We start from the raw sequence: 18,358 nt of genomic DNA on the forward strand, positions 1-18,358 counted from the left end.
TTGGTAGTTATTGGCATGTGCGTGTGTCAGATTAACACATGACACATATTAGACGCTTGAAGATGGACGATGGCACATGTGGGTGCTTAAGCTTAATGGTGTCGCACATGACACATGAGGGGTTCTTGAAGTTGTATGGTGGTACTTGTGACACAAGCGACACATTTGCACATTTGACGCCATCTGAGCACTTGAAGGTAGATGGTGGCACATTGGCACCTATGGCACGTATAGAGCAATTGAAGATGGACAATGGCACATGTGGGGCACCAGCGAAAGATGGATGGTGGCACATGTACAATACAATGGAAAGTTGACACATGACACACATGTGAGGCGCTTGTACATGTGGAGCCCAAGTGAAGATGGATGGTGGCACGTGTGGCATAGTAGAAAGTTTCAACAAAGAGAGGAAATGAGAAATGGTGTTTCCCACTAATTTCCACGAAAAAGCCTTCACAAACAGTAGAAAGTTAGTTCATGGGAAATGGTGTTTTCTTTCCTTTCCATGAATCTAAACAGGCCCTAAAGGTGTCATCAAGCATTATATTTGTATTGGGAACACATGCCCCTACACCAAAGTATTCTTCTTTTAAATTCACTAATTCTCAGAATAAAACATATTGATTTCTGCACTAAATAAATAGCACTGTTATGACAAGCATTTTTAATTTTTAATGGTTGTTGCAATAGGCTCAGGTTTCCAAATTTCCACTTTTATCATAGTAGCAGCTTCTGAAATTCTTTTGGTAACAGATATTGTGATATGTTTCTTACATTTCCTTGACCTTTGTTTGATATTATCTCTAGCACTGCCATAAAAAGGGTACTTTCTTTGAATCCTACTTGCAGACACAACTATTAATGCCAGAGCTTTTTGTACTGTCAGCTTTACACTGATTTATTATCATCTTCAAGTCTTTTCTTACTACCTCTATCGCATCCTTTTGGTTCTGCCACTTGCCCTTTTCATTTCAACTTTCTTCTTTGAGTAAAAACTAAAAATGTGGCTTATTTTGGTAAGAAAAATTGTATCTTCAGTATATGTATTTTCTAATCATTATTTTATCTGGTAATATACTGTGATACAAGGTGTTCCGTATCCGTTAAGATACGCCCGTAAAGGCCGATACATATAGGTAACGGCCATGACCATTACGCGATACAGGGGTAAAACGGGGCAATTGATTTTTTGGGACCGTATCGGCCATTACGGTGGCCGTAAAGTCCGTTACAGGGCATGACGACCGTAACAACCACTTATTTTATTTTATTTTTTCTATTTAGATCCATTTCTCCCTTTTTTTTCTTTTTACTTTCCTCATTTCAAAAACTCTTCTAGATCATTTTACAATAGATTTCGACCACTCTTACTGTAGTTTTTAATATTAAAAGCGTAGATTGAAATGATTTGAGCGAATAGAAGCTCCGATGGCTTTTTTTTTTCAAAAAATTGAAAAAGTAGTATTTATGCATTTTTTCTTATTTATAGTTTTAATGCTTGATTGTGATGTGTAAGCATTAGATACATATAATCATGCTCACAAATTCACTAGACAACCTGATACAACACTCTCACCAAAGAGTGAACCGCTCCACTACCATAAACATGTTCAAAACAAAAAAAATGAATACATATTTGGAATATCTACATTATTCTTGATTTTCTAAATATTTTTTCAGAATTTTTTGAGCAAAAGAAAATTTTCAACTGTTACGGTGGTCGTAACAGTCGTTACGCCCCCGTATCGGCTGTAAATATCAGTAATGGTGGTGACCGTTAAGGCCACCATTAGCGATACGGAATACCTTGCTGTGATACGCTCCAGTATTTTCTAATCATGTTGTGTTTTAAGTTTTCTAATTATTTCTATCCATGGAGACTAAAAAGAGTCCAGTAGAATATTTACATTGTCTTTCGGTAGCTATTGCTTCTAATGCATATAGCCTTGGTATGTTTCTTTGTTTCATTGGAAAAGTGAATATTTTATGCACGTTATGTACAACTACAGATACACATGCACAAATATTTGTATAATGTGATATATGAATACACTTGTACATACATATGTGCATGTGCATATATTATATTTTTTGAATATTTGATGACATCTTATGTGGTGTTTGCAGCTCGAGGAAAATATGCACATACTTGCTCTTTCTGGTGGCTGGGTTAAACCAGTGGATGATTGGTCGGTTGAGTCTTCTACAACTCAGGCCACCACATGTGTTGTTGGACCAGCTAAAAAACGTGGACCCGTTAGAAAGAACAGGAAACAATCTGCTACATCTGAAATCACACCCGATGCAAGTTCCAGGAGTCACATTAACTGGTGGAGAGGTGGGAAACTATCGAAGCTGGTATTTCAGAAAGGGATTCTACCACACTCCATTGTTAAGAGAGCTGCTCGTCAAGGTAAGAATACTTTGACTGTGTTTGGATAATCTCTCTTGACTTCTTCTCCATTGTTTCTCTTTCTATCTTTAAGATTTCATATCTGCTGCGTATCAGGTGGTTATAAAGGGATTTTCGGTATTAATTACAGTCAAGCTTCTGAAATTCCTAGAAGGAGCCGACGGCTTGCTTGGAGAGCTGCAGTAGAAATGAGTAAGAATGCATCACAGCTTGCTTTTCAGGTTTGTTCACATTTTCTCCCATTGATTAATTGCTTATCAGATGGTCAGGCACTTCTGAGACCTGAGCATTATTGAACTGTTTCAGTAACCTATGTTTTCAACTGCAATGTATATCAGGTCAGATGTCTTGATGCTCATGTAAGATGGAATGATCTTGTTCGTCCAGACCAAGTTTCTCAGGATGGGAAAGCGTCAGACACTGAAACATTTACTTTCAGAAATGCAGTCATTCGCGATAAAAAGATTGTAGAGGGGAAGACAAGATACGCATTGGCCTTTGGTAATCAGAAGCATCTCCCTTCACGGATAATGAAGAATATTGTAGAAGTAGAGACAAGCCAAGATGGTATGGAAAGGATGTGGTTTTCTGAAAATCACATCCCTCTGTATCTGATAAAAGATTATGAAGAGAAGGCAGAGAGGTATCCCCTGCCATCTTCTGCGGAGCAGTTGCAGTGTTTTTCAAAGTTCCAGAGAAGGCCGTTGAAAGCTTGTCAGAAGGATATATTCTCTTATCTCGTGTGCAGGGATGACAAGTGCCCCTGTGCTCTCTGTCAACAGGATGTTTTTCTCAGGTATATGTGCTGTTTCAGTGTTTTGCTACTACGATATTCTCTTTCAACAATTTCCCGCTAGTTCATCTAATGAATATTTGGATGTGATTCACAGGAATGCTGTCAAGTGCGGTTCATGTCAAGGTATAGAAACACAAGCCCTCTAGCACTTGCTCTGCTTGCACATGATATATACTGGTTGGTCTGATAAATGCCGATGATTTTGTTTGCTGTTTTCTGTTTGCTGTTCAGGTTGCTGTCACAAGGATTGTACAGTACCGTCAACAGTTGACATGAAAGATGGATTGGAATTCATGTTCACATGCAACAGGTGCCATCAAGCTGTATCTGCTGTTGTAGAGAGCTATAAGAAGCTTCCAAAGGTTCCACTGTCTCCGCAAGGGCAACATCAGATGGTTTCAAATACTAAAAGCATGCAGCAGGATGGTTATCATCACATTACTAAAAGTGTGCAGCAAGATAGATTCAGTGTGCAGGAAGATAGATTCAGTTTGCAGCAAGATCGATTCAGCGTGCAGCAAGATAGATTCAGTGTGCACCAAGATAGATTCCGTCACATACCGCTGACAATCGAGAAATTGGAAAACCACTCGGAGAGGAAGCCACCCGCTCCCACTCCTGATTCGGGACGCAAAAGTAGACATGGGTCATGCCTTACAAATGGTCTGATATGGAAGAAGAAGAAGGCACAGACATCTGAATCTGGCACAGACTTCAGGCTCAAGAACATTCTTCTTGGAGGCACTGTAGATATGGATCCGTCTATGGAACCTCGTTGTATCCTCTGCTCCCAACCATACAATTCGGATCTGATGTATATCCGCTGTCAAACTTGCTCAAGTAAGCCTGCATCAGATGTAAAACTCATATATTATGCTTGGAAACTTTTTTTTTTTTTTCCATGACCTTGTTTGTGCCTTTTTCTTTTTCTTTTTTGTCATCTCTAGATTGGTACCATGCGGATGCTGTCCAGCTCAAGGAAGACCAAATTTTTGAATTGGAGGGGTTCAGATGCTGCAAGTGCCGAAGAAAAATCTCTCCCATATGCCCATACACAAATCCAGAACGCATGAAGACGCTGCTGAAGAGGGCTTCGAGGAAGCAAGGCAGCATCACACCACCTGTATCAGCAACTTCCTTGAGAAAACTTGAAGTAGGAGAAACAACTACTCCAGTCATACATCTGAAAACAGAGAATGTGAAAGCAGAGAATGTGAAAACAGAGAATACAGTCATAGAAGAGGACAATGACCCTCTTCTATTCTCACTGCAAAACGTCGAGCCGATTACAGAGCAGACGCCAGAAATTGAACCTGATTGGCATACAGCAACTGCAGCATTGTCCCAGACCCCACAAAAACTACCAGTCAGAAGGCATTTGAAGCAGGAAAATGAGGAAGCTGCAACCCATGAAACAAACCCTCCCATAAACACTAAGGAGGAAGCATCATGTCCTGGAGTAGAATGGGAGTTTCCAGTTGCCAGCGAGTTGGCTGACTTTGAAGGTGGGAGCATGGAGTTTGAACCTCAAACGTACTTTTCTTTTACAGAGTTGTTGTCAACTGGGGATGAACGGGTGGATGGCCTATTTGAAGCGCCTGTGGATGTGTCAGGGAATTGGTTGGATCCCTCGGTTTATGACGATATGGGAACTGTCTGTCAATCAATGTCCCCCTACAACTCATTTGAAGCATACGAAATGGGCATGGGAGCAGGTCCCCAGGAATTTGGTGCCGTGGCCAAGCCTGCGGGTGATGAGTTGGTGCCATGTCAGATGTGCACACACGCCCAACCTGCCCCTGATCTCATATGTGAAACTTGCTCCCTGCAGATACATAGCCACTGTTCACCATGGGACGAACCACCATCATGTGGTAATAGGTGGAGATGTGGTCGCTGCCGGGATTGGCGATAGGTTGACACAGGTTACTGGATTCAAGTTGTCTGACTGGTATTATTTCCCTTTTCTGAGATTGACATTTGAGAACTGGTATTTTTTTTCTCACCAATGAATTGGTAAGAGGCCAGGGCTGTATATTATCAGGGGGTTGGGGTGGGGGGAGGAGCAGCAACATCAGACAGTTTGATAAGATGGCTTTTAAGTTGGGGAGAGAGACCCCATGGGAGAGAAGCTTCTAAAAGACAATAGGGAGGGACACTGCTCATTTCCAAAACTTAATTTCCCGAGTAAACTCAAGCGTGTGAATGCACTGGTTTTTGCATCCCGCCGATTATCATTTTGAAAGGATGACACACCTCTTTTGAAAATATATATACAAAATTGATGAGAAAGGTAGTAGTCACTTTGAGAATCTCATTCATCTGTCATGTTCTATCTTCTTGGGGGGAACTAGTTTTGGACGCGTGATTGTGGAGCTTGTTGTTGGTTTGATCTTTCAAGCTTTGCAGTTGTTCGGTACAGTTCCCATTAGGAGAAAAGCCCTGAAAGTTGCGTATTGATTTGGCTTTGGGGTATTTGAATTTCATTTTTGATGTTCTTCAAAGGATGAGCAGAGGTGTTGGTTTTTTTTTTTTAATTAAATGCTTTAACATGTTGGATTTGTTCGTGTAAGTATAGCCTTTGATATTAGCAACAAATATTTTGCAACTTTTCAAATGACTTCCTGCCATTTGATTTAAGACAACCCAATACCTGCTGTTTTTTTAGTGCCTGTGAATGTTGGCTTGCAGGGTCACTCTACCCCTCACTTGGTCTGCGAATGATTTTTATTACTCTTGAACCCTGAGGCCATTGATTTGTTGAATGACATTCCATCTGTAATAGGCCATGAATAGTGGGCCCTACCTGTTCCCGTTTCCAAGGGGCCATCATGCTCTAAAGGCGCCCTCTACCATTGGAGGAAGACACCTTAAACCCGTGTGTTTCCTTGGGATGATGTATACAAGTTTAGCTTGCTGGAACTTGGTTTGCAGGAACCATTTCATAATACAGATAAAAGTGGTGGTTGTTTACTAGAATGCAAAATGTCAGGATTTGGATCAGGGTCTTTTGGGAAAACACAAGAACTTTTATATAAATAATGTACCCTTGGTTTAATTTCAAAAGGCTGCGGGTCGTTCTGGATGCTTGTAAAATTTTAAGAAAACAGGCGTTGCATGTAAAATTGGTTATATTTTGTTATTTTTTGCTAATGTATTTGGCTTTTGAAGCATTTACCTAGTTATTATAAAAAAAAAAAAAGTGCAGTGCATATAATTCCCCTAATATCTTCAATCCACACAATAGGGCTGATATAAAAGTATGCCATTGAGCCAATTTCAATGCAAATGATGAATGGGCTCCACAATTTCCGGGAGTCTTTTAATGGTAGCCATACAAATCCAAACTGTTCACCAGTGTAGGCCATATGATTTTCAAACAGCCTGAGTTTTGGGGACAAATGGACAACTTCGATGGCCTGTACCCATCACATGCGTGAATGTCAAACATGGCACTCCCTATCATGCAACCACTAGTATCCATGTCTAGAAAAATATTTAGCGCTTGATGATTTTACAAGCACCCAAACGAGACATTCCTAGGAAGAGTATTATGATCAGTGAATTGAAATATTCTGATATAAATTATTATTATTTTTATCACTTTGCGTATTGCCAATCCAAACACTATATATATATTCACCATTTAATGATTTCACAAGCACCCAATGTGACATTCCAAGAAAACAGTTGTATGAGGTCGGCCCATCATACAAATAGTTTGGATCATTGAAAGATGATCCTAGACCGAAAGGAGGCTAAATTTACTTTGGTACCTCGAAGATTGTTTAGGGGCTGAGAAGGTTCTTGGGGATGATTGATTGCTAACACTTGTTCATGACAGAAAGTTGTCTACATTTAAGATGTAATCTCCACACCCAGCTTTGCATAGTTATAGAAAGTTGGCTACATTTAAGATGTAATCTCCACACTCGGCTTTGCATAGTTTTAAAAAGGGCTATTTTGGAACACCATTTCAGAAGTGGACATTATAGGAAGAGACGAACCTTAAAAGTTAAGGAACCTAATAGGCAAATTGGTCAGTCAATTGTCAAATTGCCCGATATCTTAACTAAAGAACAGGACTGATCTCCGCATAAAGAAGAGGATTTCAAAATTTACCAAATGACTTGCATTCAAGCTCCCATTTTTACTGTTTAGTAATTAATTTGTTCTGTTTTTTTTTTTTTTTGAGGGAAAGATGCCTTGCGCACTCTTGCCATCACCTAGGCAGACAACCTGTGATGACGTCCCATGTCTATGTGAACCAACAAATTTTTTTTGCCTCGGCTCCATTTACTTGCACAGTGTGAGGTAAATTGGCATTTTGCAAAGTATCCAAATGGAGAATAAAAACTCAAGAAGGGCCAAAACTGTTCATGTTTCTTCCTGCCGCTCTTTATTGAATATATAACCATGGAATTGCCCACAAATGCAAACTGTTGTTACAAGTGCTTTCACCCATGCCCTAATACATTCTCAAATATCAGGTTACAGAAACTGATCCTGCGAAACCGTAAAAGACCGGTCACCCAACACAACGATACCCTCACCAAAAGGGTAAAAACTACACCCCGAAAGAATCTAAAAGCCCCCACAAAAGAAATCCACTCCAATACTATGCCGATCACACAATGAGCTCACCTTTATTCCGCCAGCCCTTGCATTGTACCACAATCCTCTCCCATGCAGCTCCACTTCAGCAATTGCGGTGCTGCAGGGGGTTGGGATCTTTCTCAGGTACAATCATAGTAAACAAATCGGCACGCCACATCAATCACCAAATTCCTCAAAGCAAACCAGCAAGCATGGCACCGGGATCCGTTAATGCTGCAGCTGCAACAGCTGGTTGCCCCGGAGGCAGTGCTGGTGCAGGTGCCGATGGAGCCATGGGAGCTGTGGGGATACTGACCAATTGTTCCTTGATAAACTCCTTCAACCTGTATGGAAGTATGTTCAGAGTCCTCTTTGACAACCAAAAACTTGACTGTTGGGAGAAAGAGAAACTTACTCTAATGTTAGAGTTGGTTCTGCAGAAGCAACTGTCATCCGAAGCTGGGTTCTGTCTGATGGATCTGTTTCAACTCTAATCTAAAATGTAAAACAAGGTTTTATTAGATAGTGGACCTAAATCAACTTCACAAAGCTCGACACATAACCATAGTATAAAACTGGATGGGTTGATTCCAAACTCAGCACTTTTCTATTTAGAAGGAAGGAAAAGAAACGGTAAAAACTCTAATAGATTTAAAAACTGGGTAAAAAATTGGAAGTTGGGACTTGCCTATGACATTTTTCAGCACAAAGCAAAAACACATGATGGTCAACAGCCAATTTTTTCCTTTTGTTTCGTAAACATACAGTCCCTTCAACTGCTCATGCTTGCTTATCAAGAGAATTTGCTAATTATTGTGGAAATATAGCATGGAACCCACCACGAGAACCTGTTACAGAGTGGAGTCAGAAACCCAACTCCAATTGGCACACCAGTATGAACTTCATTTGGAAGAGCCCAAGTCTGTCTGACAACATCAGATTTGCCAGTCAAGTTCTCCCTCTAGTTTGGTTTCAATTTAGGGGAGTTATTGCATCATACACAGGCAATTAGAATGATACACATGGAATATATCAATTCAAACGAAACCAACTAAATTGTGGAACCAACTGTCACTGAGTTGCAATTGAAAAATCATATTGGTTGAACAATCCTGGCCTCTGGTTGTGGATAGATGTTTGCTGAAATTAATTAGATCAATGGATAATTTTTCAATTTTAACAGTTCAATAAATGCTTACCAATCTGATAGTCAGATATAAGAAAAGACTTGATGACCTAAGGATACGGTCCTTGATAAAGTGGAATGGCAGCACACAATTTGTGTAGCTGACCTGAAGTGGTTGGGGATAAGGCTTGGATGTCGATGATGATGATGAATAATTTGGATGGTAATTTGAATTACTTGTATACCATGTATGCCATTTCGAAGTAATTTGTAAGTGCCTAAGTATCATCCATCATACTCTACCAGAGAATCGGAGTTTTTTCCCCCCTTTTTTCTGGAAGGTAACAAACTTTTATTAAAGCAGAGCACCGATGAAAAGGAAAGGCGAGAATGACTCCTATAACCCAAACAAGGAAGAAAAATTACAATCATTGATGGCATTTAAACAAGAGGCACATCCCACTATATCTAGCCTAGCCCTTCTAAACACCTCCAACACCAATCTACTCTTATCCTGGAAACACCTACTGTTCCTCTCCCCCCAAATTGATCATATAAGAAGATTAAGAAAGCAAGCTGACACCCTTTGAGCAAGCTGACATACCACCCTACCTTCTTTTCCAGCCCCTCCTCCATGCCAAGCCAAGAACAACTCTTCAATTGTCCCTGGTATCACCCATGAAACTCTAAGAAGATTAAGAAAGCAATCCCACACCCTTTGAGCAAAAGGGCTGTGAATGAACAGATGATTAACTGATTCCGCATCTTCCACATCTTTCATGCACATCACACATGTTGGTAACCACCATCAACCTTTTCTTGAAAGTTGTCGATTGTGAGGACTCTCTTCCCACCCACCAACCAACCAAAACTCACTATTTTAGGAGGGGCGCCATTGAACCAGACTTTGGAAATGTGGCCACATCTCTCCTATTGAGGATCTTTGAAGCAATTTGTAGAAAGAGCAAACAGAGAAGCGGACTTCTCCTTGATCCACACCATCGCGTCCCCCACACCCAAAGTTGGATAGCAGAAACGAGGATGCTCCAACAGCTTAATGAATCATTTGCTTCCTCATATGATAAACTCCTACTTTAAGGAGATGGAACAACTACATCACCACATGTAGAGAAGCAACAAGCAATAGGGGTATTCCTTGTTGGAGATAACCAAGCTAAATCTTCGAAACTCAAAACTAAAGCGATCCTCTGCCAACCCATACATCCTCCCAAAAGTGGATCTGATAGCAGACAACTGACCAGTGCACCAAAAGCTCTAGAGTTGATGGGGAATGACCAGTTTATCCCTATATGCAGGCCCTACCCGGCAAACCCAGGCAAGACCTCCCCATGGGCAACTCCCGCTTCGCACAGTTCGCCGAATCGCATGGGTCCCCGAATCACATGGTCCCAGAGTGGAACTCACCTTGTGGCCATTCTGCATCTCACTGACCCCACCTCGTGGGCCACCCCACCCTAATGTGGAGATATGGTGTATCCGTGGAATCACACCAAGATGCCCCCACATCATCCACCCATGCCGTTGAGGAGACTTGAACACTGGACTCTCACTACGATACCATTCTGATAACAAGCAACCGACCAACACACCAAAAGCTCGAAAGTTGATAAGGAATGACCAATTTATCCCTATATGCAGACCCCCCAGGCGAACCCATGTGAGACCTCGTGGGCAACCCCCACTCCACACAGGTCCCACAGTGGGCCCAACCTCGTGGCCATTCAGCATTTCACAGACCCCACCTCGTGGGCCATCCCACCCTAGCATGGAGATACGGTGCATCCTTGGAATCACACCAAGATGCCCCCGCATCAGGATCTCAATGCCATCACTAAGAGAGAAGCTAACCCCCTCCTTAAACCTAACTAGCAATTTATAACCTCCTTCCATAAACCTGAAGCCCTATAAATAGAATATTCATTTACGCACCATCTCCCTTCTTGAGTCCCATGCTTGCAATAACCCCTCTATAAGCTCCATTCTTCCGTATCAACCTCCACAACCATTTACCTAAAAAAGTGAGGTTTATCATCCCTAAATCCATTATACCTAGGGGTGTACATCGAGTCGAACTGAGTCGAGTTGGCCTCAGCTCGACTCGGCTCGGCCGCTAGCTGACCTCAGCTTGAACTTAGCTGAACTCAGCTAGGCTCGGTCCTCGAGCCTGACTGGCCAGCTCGGCTTGCTTCGGTCAGCAGCTCGGGCCAGTTTGAGCCAAATTCGAGCCAAGATCGAGCCGAGTTCACCATTGCAGCATTTTCACAAACACCTTGACTCCACCTTCAAAATCTCACTGTATTTGAGATAGCAGAAATGGTTTTACAGGTATTTTATCAAACACCTTCTAAGCAACATAAAAATCAAGAAAAGAGGGGTGTTGGTTTCATATACATACCTTCTTTGCCACCAACCACACTTCTTTGAGTCATTTTATCAAACACTTGGTGAGCAACATCAATATCAAAGTAACCGAGTCACCAAACTAGTTCAATCCGAGTTCGATTCGAGCTGGGTTCTATCTGAGTCGAGACAAGCTGAGGCCAGCTCAAACTCGGCTCGAACTCATTTTCGAGCTCAAAAAATCAGCTCAACTCGGGCTCGAACTCAGCTTCGAACCGAGTCGAATTGAGCTTTTTCGAGTCGAGTCGAGCGAGCTAACCAAGCTAGCTCGGTTCGTGTACACCCTTGATTATAGCTGTCCCCCCTTCCCCATAGGGGTTGCATACCTCTTCCCATCACAAAAGGTGACAATTTGTTTTTTTTCTTTGGAACCGTGCTATAGAAAATCCTGTCTAAACCTGTCCAAACTATCCAAAACAAATTTTAGACACCTTAAAAGGGGCATGAAGTACAACAGTAAGTTAGAGACATACTGACTCTTCCACCTAACAACTTTCTTTCTACTCTTTTGATTACCTATCCCACAAACGCTTTGCCGGCTTGCAAATGCCTAATGGAAGATCAAGATACAATGCAAGAAAAGAACCCGCACTACCCAAACACCGCCAATCTCACCACCTCATCCCTAAAGATACAAACACCCAACATCTCACAGTTAAGAATATTAAACTTCAAATCCAAGAGCACTTCAAAACAACTCAAAAATCTTCCTCCAATTATCCACTATAATACGATCTACATCCAAAAACAAAATTGTCAAATTGCAGGTGAGAAATCTAAAACCCCATGTTCTCCACCCTATCCCCGCGAATAAGATTGATCAATTGACTTTTATCCAGCATTTTACTGAGCGCCTCAACAACTACCACGAATGGGAAGGGGAAAGCAGATCACCCTGCTAGAGACCCCTTGATGCATTGAAGAAGCCTTTCTAAGATCCATTGACCAATATCAAGAAGTTGGCCGACTGGATGCATTCTTAGATCCACTTTCTCCACTTTTGCCCACATTCCAGCATCCCAGCATGTAATCAAGGAAGTCCCAATGAACGTGATTGTACGCTTTGTCAAGGTCCAACTTGCATATGATATCATTTTTTTTCCTTCCCTACACCAGGAATCCATTTAGTCATGAGCTACGAGCACACTATCCAATATGTGTCTACCCCCAATGTTGTCAAGTAGCATAGGCGATCCTATGCAACCCAAGGGGGTGTGCTTATGCGATAACACAACCCCATGAGATTTATTTATTAAAAAAAGAAGAAGAAGAAGAAGAAGAAGAAAAAATAAAAAATGAAGGAAAATGAAAAATTATGTAAAAATACTACAAGTGAAGAGAATTGTTTCTTCTTCTTTTTTGTAGTTTTATTAGACTATTAGACTATAGCAAGTCAACTAACAACTACTCGATGAATGCATATACTAAAAAAATGTGAAAAAACAATATATAAATTTTATTGATTTCATTTTAAGAAAGGATGAGAGTAATAGAGTGTGAGAGAGAATAAGGGAGTTAAGAGACTAGAGAGATTAAGAGACGAGAGTATTAGCGAGAGAGAGAGAGAGAGAGAGAGAGAGAGAGAGAGAGAGAGAGAGTTGTGAACATAGGGGAGTGGGAGGCAAAAAGTGAGAGAATGAAGCAAAAAAAAAGAGTCCAAACAATCAAAAATCTAACTATTGGTAGGTTGCGCCATCGCATACTAGGTACATAATGGCATAACCGCATAACTATGGCTAATGTGGTTCACTGGTCCAGAATGACATATGCGATGGCATAATCGTCTATGTGATCACATGTGACAACATTAGTCTACCCATGACAAACGCACCTTGGACATTAGAGATAACATTCACAAGAACCACCCAAAACCTAAAAGCCAATATTTTAACTATGATCTTAAATGGAAGCCATAAAAGTAACATTTACAAGACCACCCAAAACCTGGAAGCCAATATTTCGCTATGATCGCATTGTCTAGGATTTCTCAACCGGCGACAAACACACCTTGGACATAATTGATAACATTCCACCATAAACCTAGAAGCCAATATTTTAACTATCTTATATGGCCCCCCAATAAGACTTGTTGGCTTGTAATCTTCCAAAATTTTTATGGCTTCAACTCACGGAATAATAGCAATAAATGAAGCTCCTAACTCTGACGACAATCGAACTCTATTGTAAAATTTCATCATAAAAGTAACTAAATCACCCTTCACCACTTCAAATAAATAAATAAATAATAATAATAATCCAATATTTTAACTATCTTGTATGACCCCCCAACAATTGAACTATATAACTAGAAGAATGCTATAGGAAAGCGATCATAACCCGGTTTTCTTCAATCCTTCTATCATCTATAACAACACGGTTAATCTTGTCATTCCTTGCCTAGTCACTAGCGCAATGATTTTTATTTTTGTATTCTTGTTGCCTTCTTTAAGCCAAGTTGCTCTTGATCGCTAACCATTGTTTGGGTTATAGCTAGGCCAAAGTTTTAGGAGCTGCCACATTCGGACCTCCCACAGGATTGGATAGGAGGGATTCATTGGGGGTAAGGGATGAGGATAAGGCAAAGTGAAACCCACCTTAACTGGGCGTCTTAAAGCTTAATTTCAATGGGTGCTCTTTGGCATGATGGCTTTCTCCAGGCCTTGTGGGAGGTGGGGACAAGCATCAAGGAGGTTTTTGCCCTTAGGGATGAGCTTCACAAGTTCCTGTCTTGTTTCTCTGGGAAGTTAATCATCGGAGAGGACCCTTGGAATGTCATTTATCGGGCAACAATAAAAATTAATTAATTAATTAAAAAACAGGACCTCAGTGGTTTGAGTCATGTATCCCAGAGAACAGATGTTAAGCCTTTAACTGCCATTTTGAATTGAAAGCCAAGTTTTCTATCATTCAGACTGATGCTGATGAAGTGTCAGGTAGTCTCACAATGAGCTAGTGAAGAAAGGGTCCCTCACTATGGATCATTCCATTTCACTCTTAAGCACATATTTGGTATTTTCATTTCTTTGAATAAAAATTTGTAGCCTTTCAGAAAGAAAGTTTGCCTTTAGACTTTATTTAAGTAAAACCAAATACTAAAAAACTCAATCAAGTTGTGTTGTGTCTGAACTGAGTCACCTCAACCAGATAGTGATCCGAGTACGGATTTCAAGGTTTTAAACCTTGCATAGAACCAATTGTGCATTGGGACCCAGCGGCTTGGCTGCAGGTGCTAGAAAAGAAAGCAAGCATTTATTGCTTACCAAGCAAAGCATTGCCCGAGTACTCTCAGAGTTGAAGGTTGTACTTGCAACCAGATTGTTTGGATTCGGATCCTGAAACAGAGCATCAGCTTTAACAAACTGAAAGGAGATAGTGGAAGGCAGTTGGAATGCAATGTAAAGAGTGCCTTACAAGTCCTGGAGAAACCATCAACTGGAAGCTGTTGAACAAGTTTGCCATCTCTGGAAGGGAAAGCGGTTTTACACCTCTAACCTGCAATCACATAGGCAGGGATGAGTCTAAAGGAAACATGACCAAATCAAATATGTTCGACATGATTAGCTTAACCAGAAAAGAGATAAAAAGAAGAAGAAGAAGCTAATGAAATATGTTTGATATGGGTAGCTTAACAAGAGAAGCTAACAAAATATGTTTGATATGGGTAGGCTTAACAAAAAAGCTAGAAAACACATGGCAGGAAAAGGCAACCAGAAGCACTGTTTACCAAGGTTCACTACGGCAAAAGAAACATTTCCATCAATTTGAACTCCCTGTGTTTCCTGCCAGTATGTAACATGAGTAAAACATCTCAACTGTGTAAAAGTTGGGGCCCACTATGAAGATCACTAATCACAAAGATCAGGCAGGCAGGCTGCATAGGTAAAATGAGTAAGGCTATCTATTGTTTTGATGGTGTTGCCTGCATGATGAATGGACTGGCCTGTTTCTTTTATCATGGTGGTATACCTTCCTCTGGCCTCTTTTTTTTTTTTTTTTCTTTTAAAAAAAATAAATAATCATGGTGGCCTCCCTCCCTCTCATGCACACACATGGGGCAGGAAAGACAACCCTCTCTCTCCCTCTCTCAATCTTGGCAGGAGAGACAGGGTCACCTTTATCAGCCTCATGCGTCACTCTCACATTCTTTTCCTCTAAATTGAATAACAAATAATGTATCTAAATGTAAGCAAAACCGAAAGAACAAAGCGATTTCCCTAACAGTCAAGATTAATTTTCGTGAAGAAAATGGAACTGACAGAAAAGAAAAAGGTACTCGCACTAATGACTAAGAGAAGACTAACCACTTCTTGAAGCTTCAAAGGTGGTCCAGCAAGAGATCTCCATTGGCGAAAAAACTCTTCACCAGAAACTGATATAGGCTGCAGAAATTTATTTAATACAGCCGGAATACGGAGCTTGACATTCACCTAATAGGACAGAAGAGAATTAAAGATTGGAATCACAAGGCTTCTTCTAGCACCCACAAATCAATGACACTCAACCCATTAGTGTTTGGTTGAAGTACAGTACCAATGTAGTTCCAAACTTATATGAGAAATCAAGAACAGCCACGTCCCTGCTTGGGCGAAGATTCACAATTTCGAGTGGGCATTGCACCTAGACAGACAAGGAGAGATCAGAAGAGGTATTGCATCATACAGCTACAGAATATACAGCAGCATAACATATGCAATCTTGACCTGTGCCCTTGGAGGAATAGTTTCAGGTACCAACGAGAGCTCTATTTTCAAATGGGAAGGAGGCAAAATCAAAGCTTGGACCGAGACAAGAGGGGAAGTATTCTTGTTCCCTAAGAAAAGGACGAGACGTCCATGTTGTGCTCGCCACTCTGCTTTTATGCCAATCTGAACAGAGGCAACAAGAAATTGGGTGTAATGAATATTAGAAGCTTGAACAGATAAGATTACTGTAAAGCATAGCCTGTCTAGTGCACAACAACTAAATGGATCACTGCCATTTCAAATACACAAGAGTCAGTACACCTGAATGTAAGGGTCCTCGTACAACACGCCACTATCCTTCAAGCACAGAGCATGAAATCTTTCCGCAATATTCCCAAATGGCTGCAAACATGTATGGTAGGGTTAGCTCGTAAAATGTGAAACCATTCCCATTGCACAACAGCCATGCACTAACACCAGTGTAATTGTGTTAGACCAATCCTATCCAATGCATTATAGCCTAGCACTAAGACCAGTTTAATTTTGTTACAAAGTAAGAGTCAGATATTTTCTTTACAGAAAAAATAAAATAAAATAAAATAAAAAAATTCACACGAACAACAAGGTAATGCCAGGTAAACTATTGAATATCCATGACAAGCATACAATCTCCCTCACATGAATACAGAAAAACTATTCAATTACCATGAATGACTAATATTGCAAGGCTCCTAAATCTTGGGCCTCACCCCAAGGAACTTGAGAAACCACTTCTCAAGTTGCACCTAAATTGATCTCAAGGTAAGAGCAAGGTGGGGGAAAAAACTACACAAAACAGCTCATGTCCTGTATTTCATGTGCCACTCTCCTCTCTAGCAAAAGACCCAAAATGTGGGTTATTAAAACATTACATTATTATGACAGCCTCAAGATACAATGCTTGGGATCTCTTCCCTTCTCCCTCTCTCTCTCTTCTTTCTCTTCCTCTTTCTTTTTGGGGCTGGAAAGAAGGCTGGCAATGGGCCATGCCTGGGAGTAGCAAAATCAATATTCTGAATAGGCCCAGCCTGGTTGCCTAGCCCAAATAGTTCAAAATCCAGGTGTGAACCACTAATGTATCCCGTATCCATTATGAACTTACGATACGGCTGTAAAGGTCGATATGTATAGGTAACGGCCGTGACTGTTACGCGATATGGAGGTAAAAAGGGGCAATTGATTTTTTGGTACCGTACCAACCGTTACAGGGCATAACAGCCATTACCCCAGTAACAGACTACCAGTTGAAAAACTATCAATTCTTTTTTCTATATAAATCCATTTTTTTGCTCCTTTTTCTATTTTTCTCATTCTAAAAACTTTCCTACATCATTTTACAACAGATTTCAAACACTCGTACTATAGTCTTTAGGATTAAAATAGTAGATTAAAGCGATTTAGGCAAATAGAAGCACCGAGAGCCATTTTTTCAAAAAATCAAAAAAAAAAGTGGTATATATGCATTATACGATTTCTAATTCTAATGCTTGATTGTGATGTGTAAACATTACAGACACATAACCATGTTCATAAGTTCACTAAACAACCCAATACAACACTCTCACCAAAGAGTGGACAGTTAAACTACCATAAACATGTTCAAAACAAAAAATGAATATAGATTTGAAATATTTACATTATTCTAGATTTTCTAGATATTATTCCAGAATTTTTCAGGCAAAATTTTTATTTGAACCATAACGCAGGTCGTAGCGGTCGTTACACCCCCATATCGACTGTTATGACCGATACCCATATCGGTAACAGTCGTGACCATTATGGCCACTGTTACCATTATGGAATACCTTGGAACCAACCCAAGGCCTACCCATTACCAGCCCTTGCTGGAAAGAGCTTGTAGGTGCACCAGAAGGTACGGCACAAAACAATAGCAAAGACAAAAGGTTTCACTGTTAAAGAAATTATGGTTTTCTTTCTCTCTTTCTTTCTTCTTTCTGCGATGAAACTTTTGATGTAGCTAGTCATGAAAAAGGGGAAATATCATGTAACATCAGATATTGCTCCCTTTTTTGTATTCTCTCTGTTTTTTTTTAAAGAAAATAGTCCAATTGTCATTAGCTTGTCGATAACTGGACCATATTCAAGCATATGATGCAATCTACATATATGAATCATGCGTGTACGTGTGCGTGTGAGAAATGCTCCAATGCTATCAGAGAACTAAGTTATCGATAACAGTCCAATCCATTAAACAGCCTACTATTTCAACATGCATATGCCTACTCATCTTGATAAGTTGGAAACATGAATACGCCCATATG

General features: G+C 40.5%; 2 protein-coding genes across 2 annotated transcripts in view; one reads left to right on the forward strand and one right to left on the reverse strand.

Annotated features, from left to right (window-relative positions):
• Positions 1 to 5,862, forward strand: part of LOC131234439 (DDT domain-containing protein PTM-like) — a 28,129-nt gene extending 22,267 nt beyond the window's left edge. Inside the window, exons 4-9 of the mRNA XM_058231312.1 lie at positions 2,131 to 2,416; positions 2,513 to 2,637; positions 2,755 to 3,212; positions 3,307 to 3,335; positions 3,444 to 4,052; positions 4,160 to 5,862. Of these exons, the coding sequence (XP_058087295.1) occupies positions 2,131 to 2,416; positions 2,513 to 2,637; positions 2,755 to 3,212; positions 3,307 to 3,335; positions 3,444 to 4,052; positions 4,160 to 5,127 (2,475 nt within the window). The 3' untranslated portion in view covers positions 5,128 to 5,862. The remainder of the gene's footprint in view (positions 1 to 2,130; positions 2,417 to 2,512; positions 2,638 to 2,754; positions 3,213 to 3,306; positions 3,336 to 3,443; positions 4,053 to 4,159) is intronic.
• Positions 5,863 to 7,577: 1,715 nt separating this feature from the next.
• Positions 7,578 to 18,358, reverse strand: part of LOC131234440 (AP-2 complex subunit alpha-1-like) — a 111,629-nt gene continuing 100,848 nt past the window's right edge. Inside the window, exons 20-27 of the mRNA XM_058231313.1 lie at positions 16,359 to 16,439; positions 16,056 to 16,220; positions 15,886 to 15,972; positions 15,657 to 15,782; positions 14,767 to 14,847; positions 14,616 to 14,687; positions 8,224 to 8,303; positions 7,578 to 8,152 (exon numbers count right to left, since the gene is read on the reverse strand). Of these exons, the coding sequence (XP_058087296.1) occupies positions 8,002 to 8,152; positions 8,224 to 8,303; positions 14,616 to 14,687; positions 14,767 to 14,847; positions 15,657 to 15,782; positions 15,886 to 15,972; positions 16,056 to 16,220; positions 16,359 to 16,439 (843 nt within the window). The 3' untranslated portion in view covers positions 7,578 to 8,001. The remainder of the gene's footprint in view (positions 8,153 to 8,223; positions 8,304 to 14,615; positions 14,688 to 14,766; positions 14,848 to 15,656; positions 15,783 to 15,885; positions 15,973 to 16,055; positions 16,221 to 16,358; positions 16,440 to 18,358) is intronic.

Source organism: Magnolia sinica, chromosome 19, assembly GCF_029962835.1.
Source record: "Magnolia sinica isolate HGM2019 chromosome 19, MsV1, whole genome shotgun sequence".
NCBI lineage: Eukaryota > Viridiplantae > Streptophyta > Magnoliopsida > Magnoliales > Magnoliaceae > Magnolia > Magnolia sinica.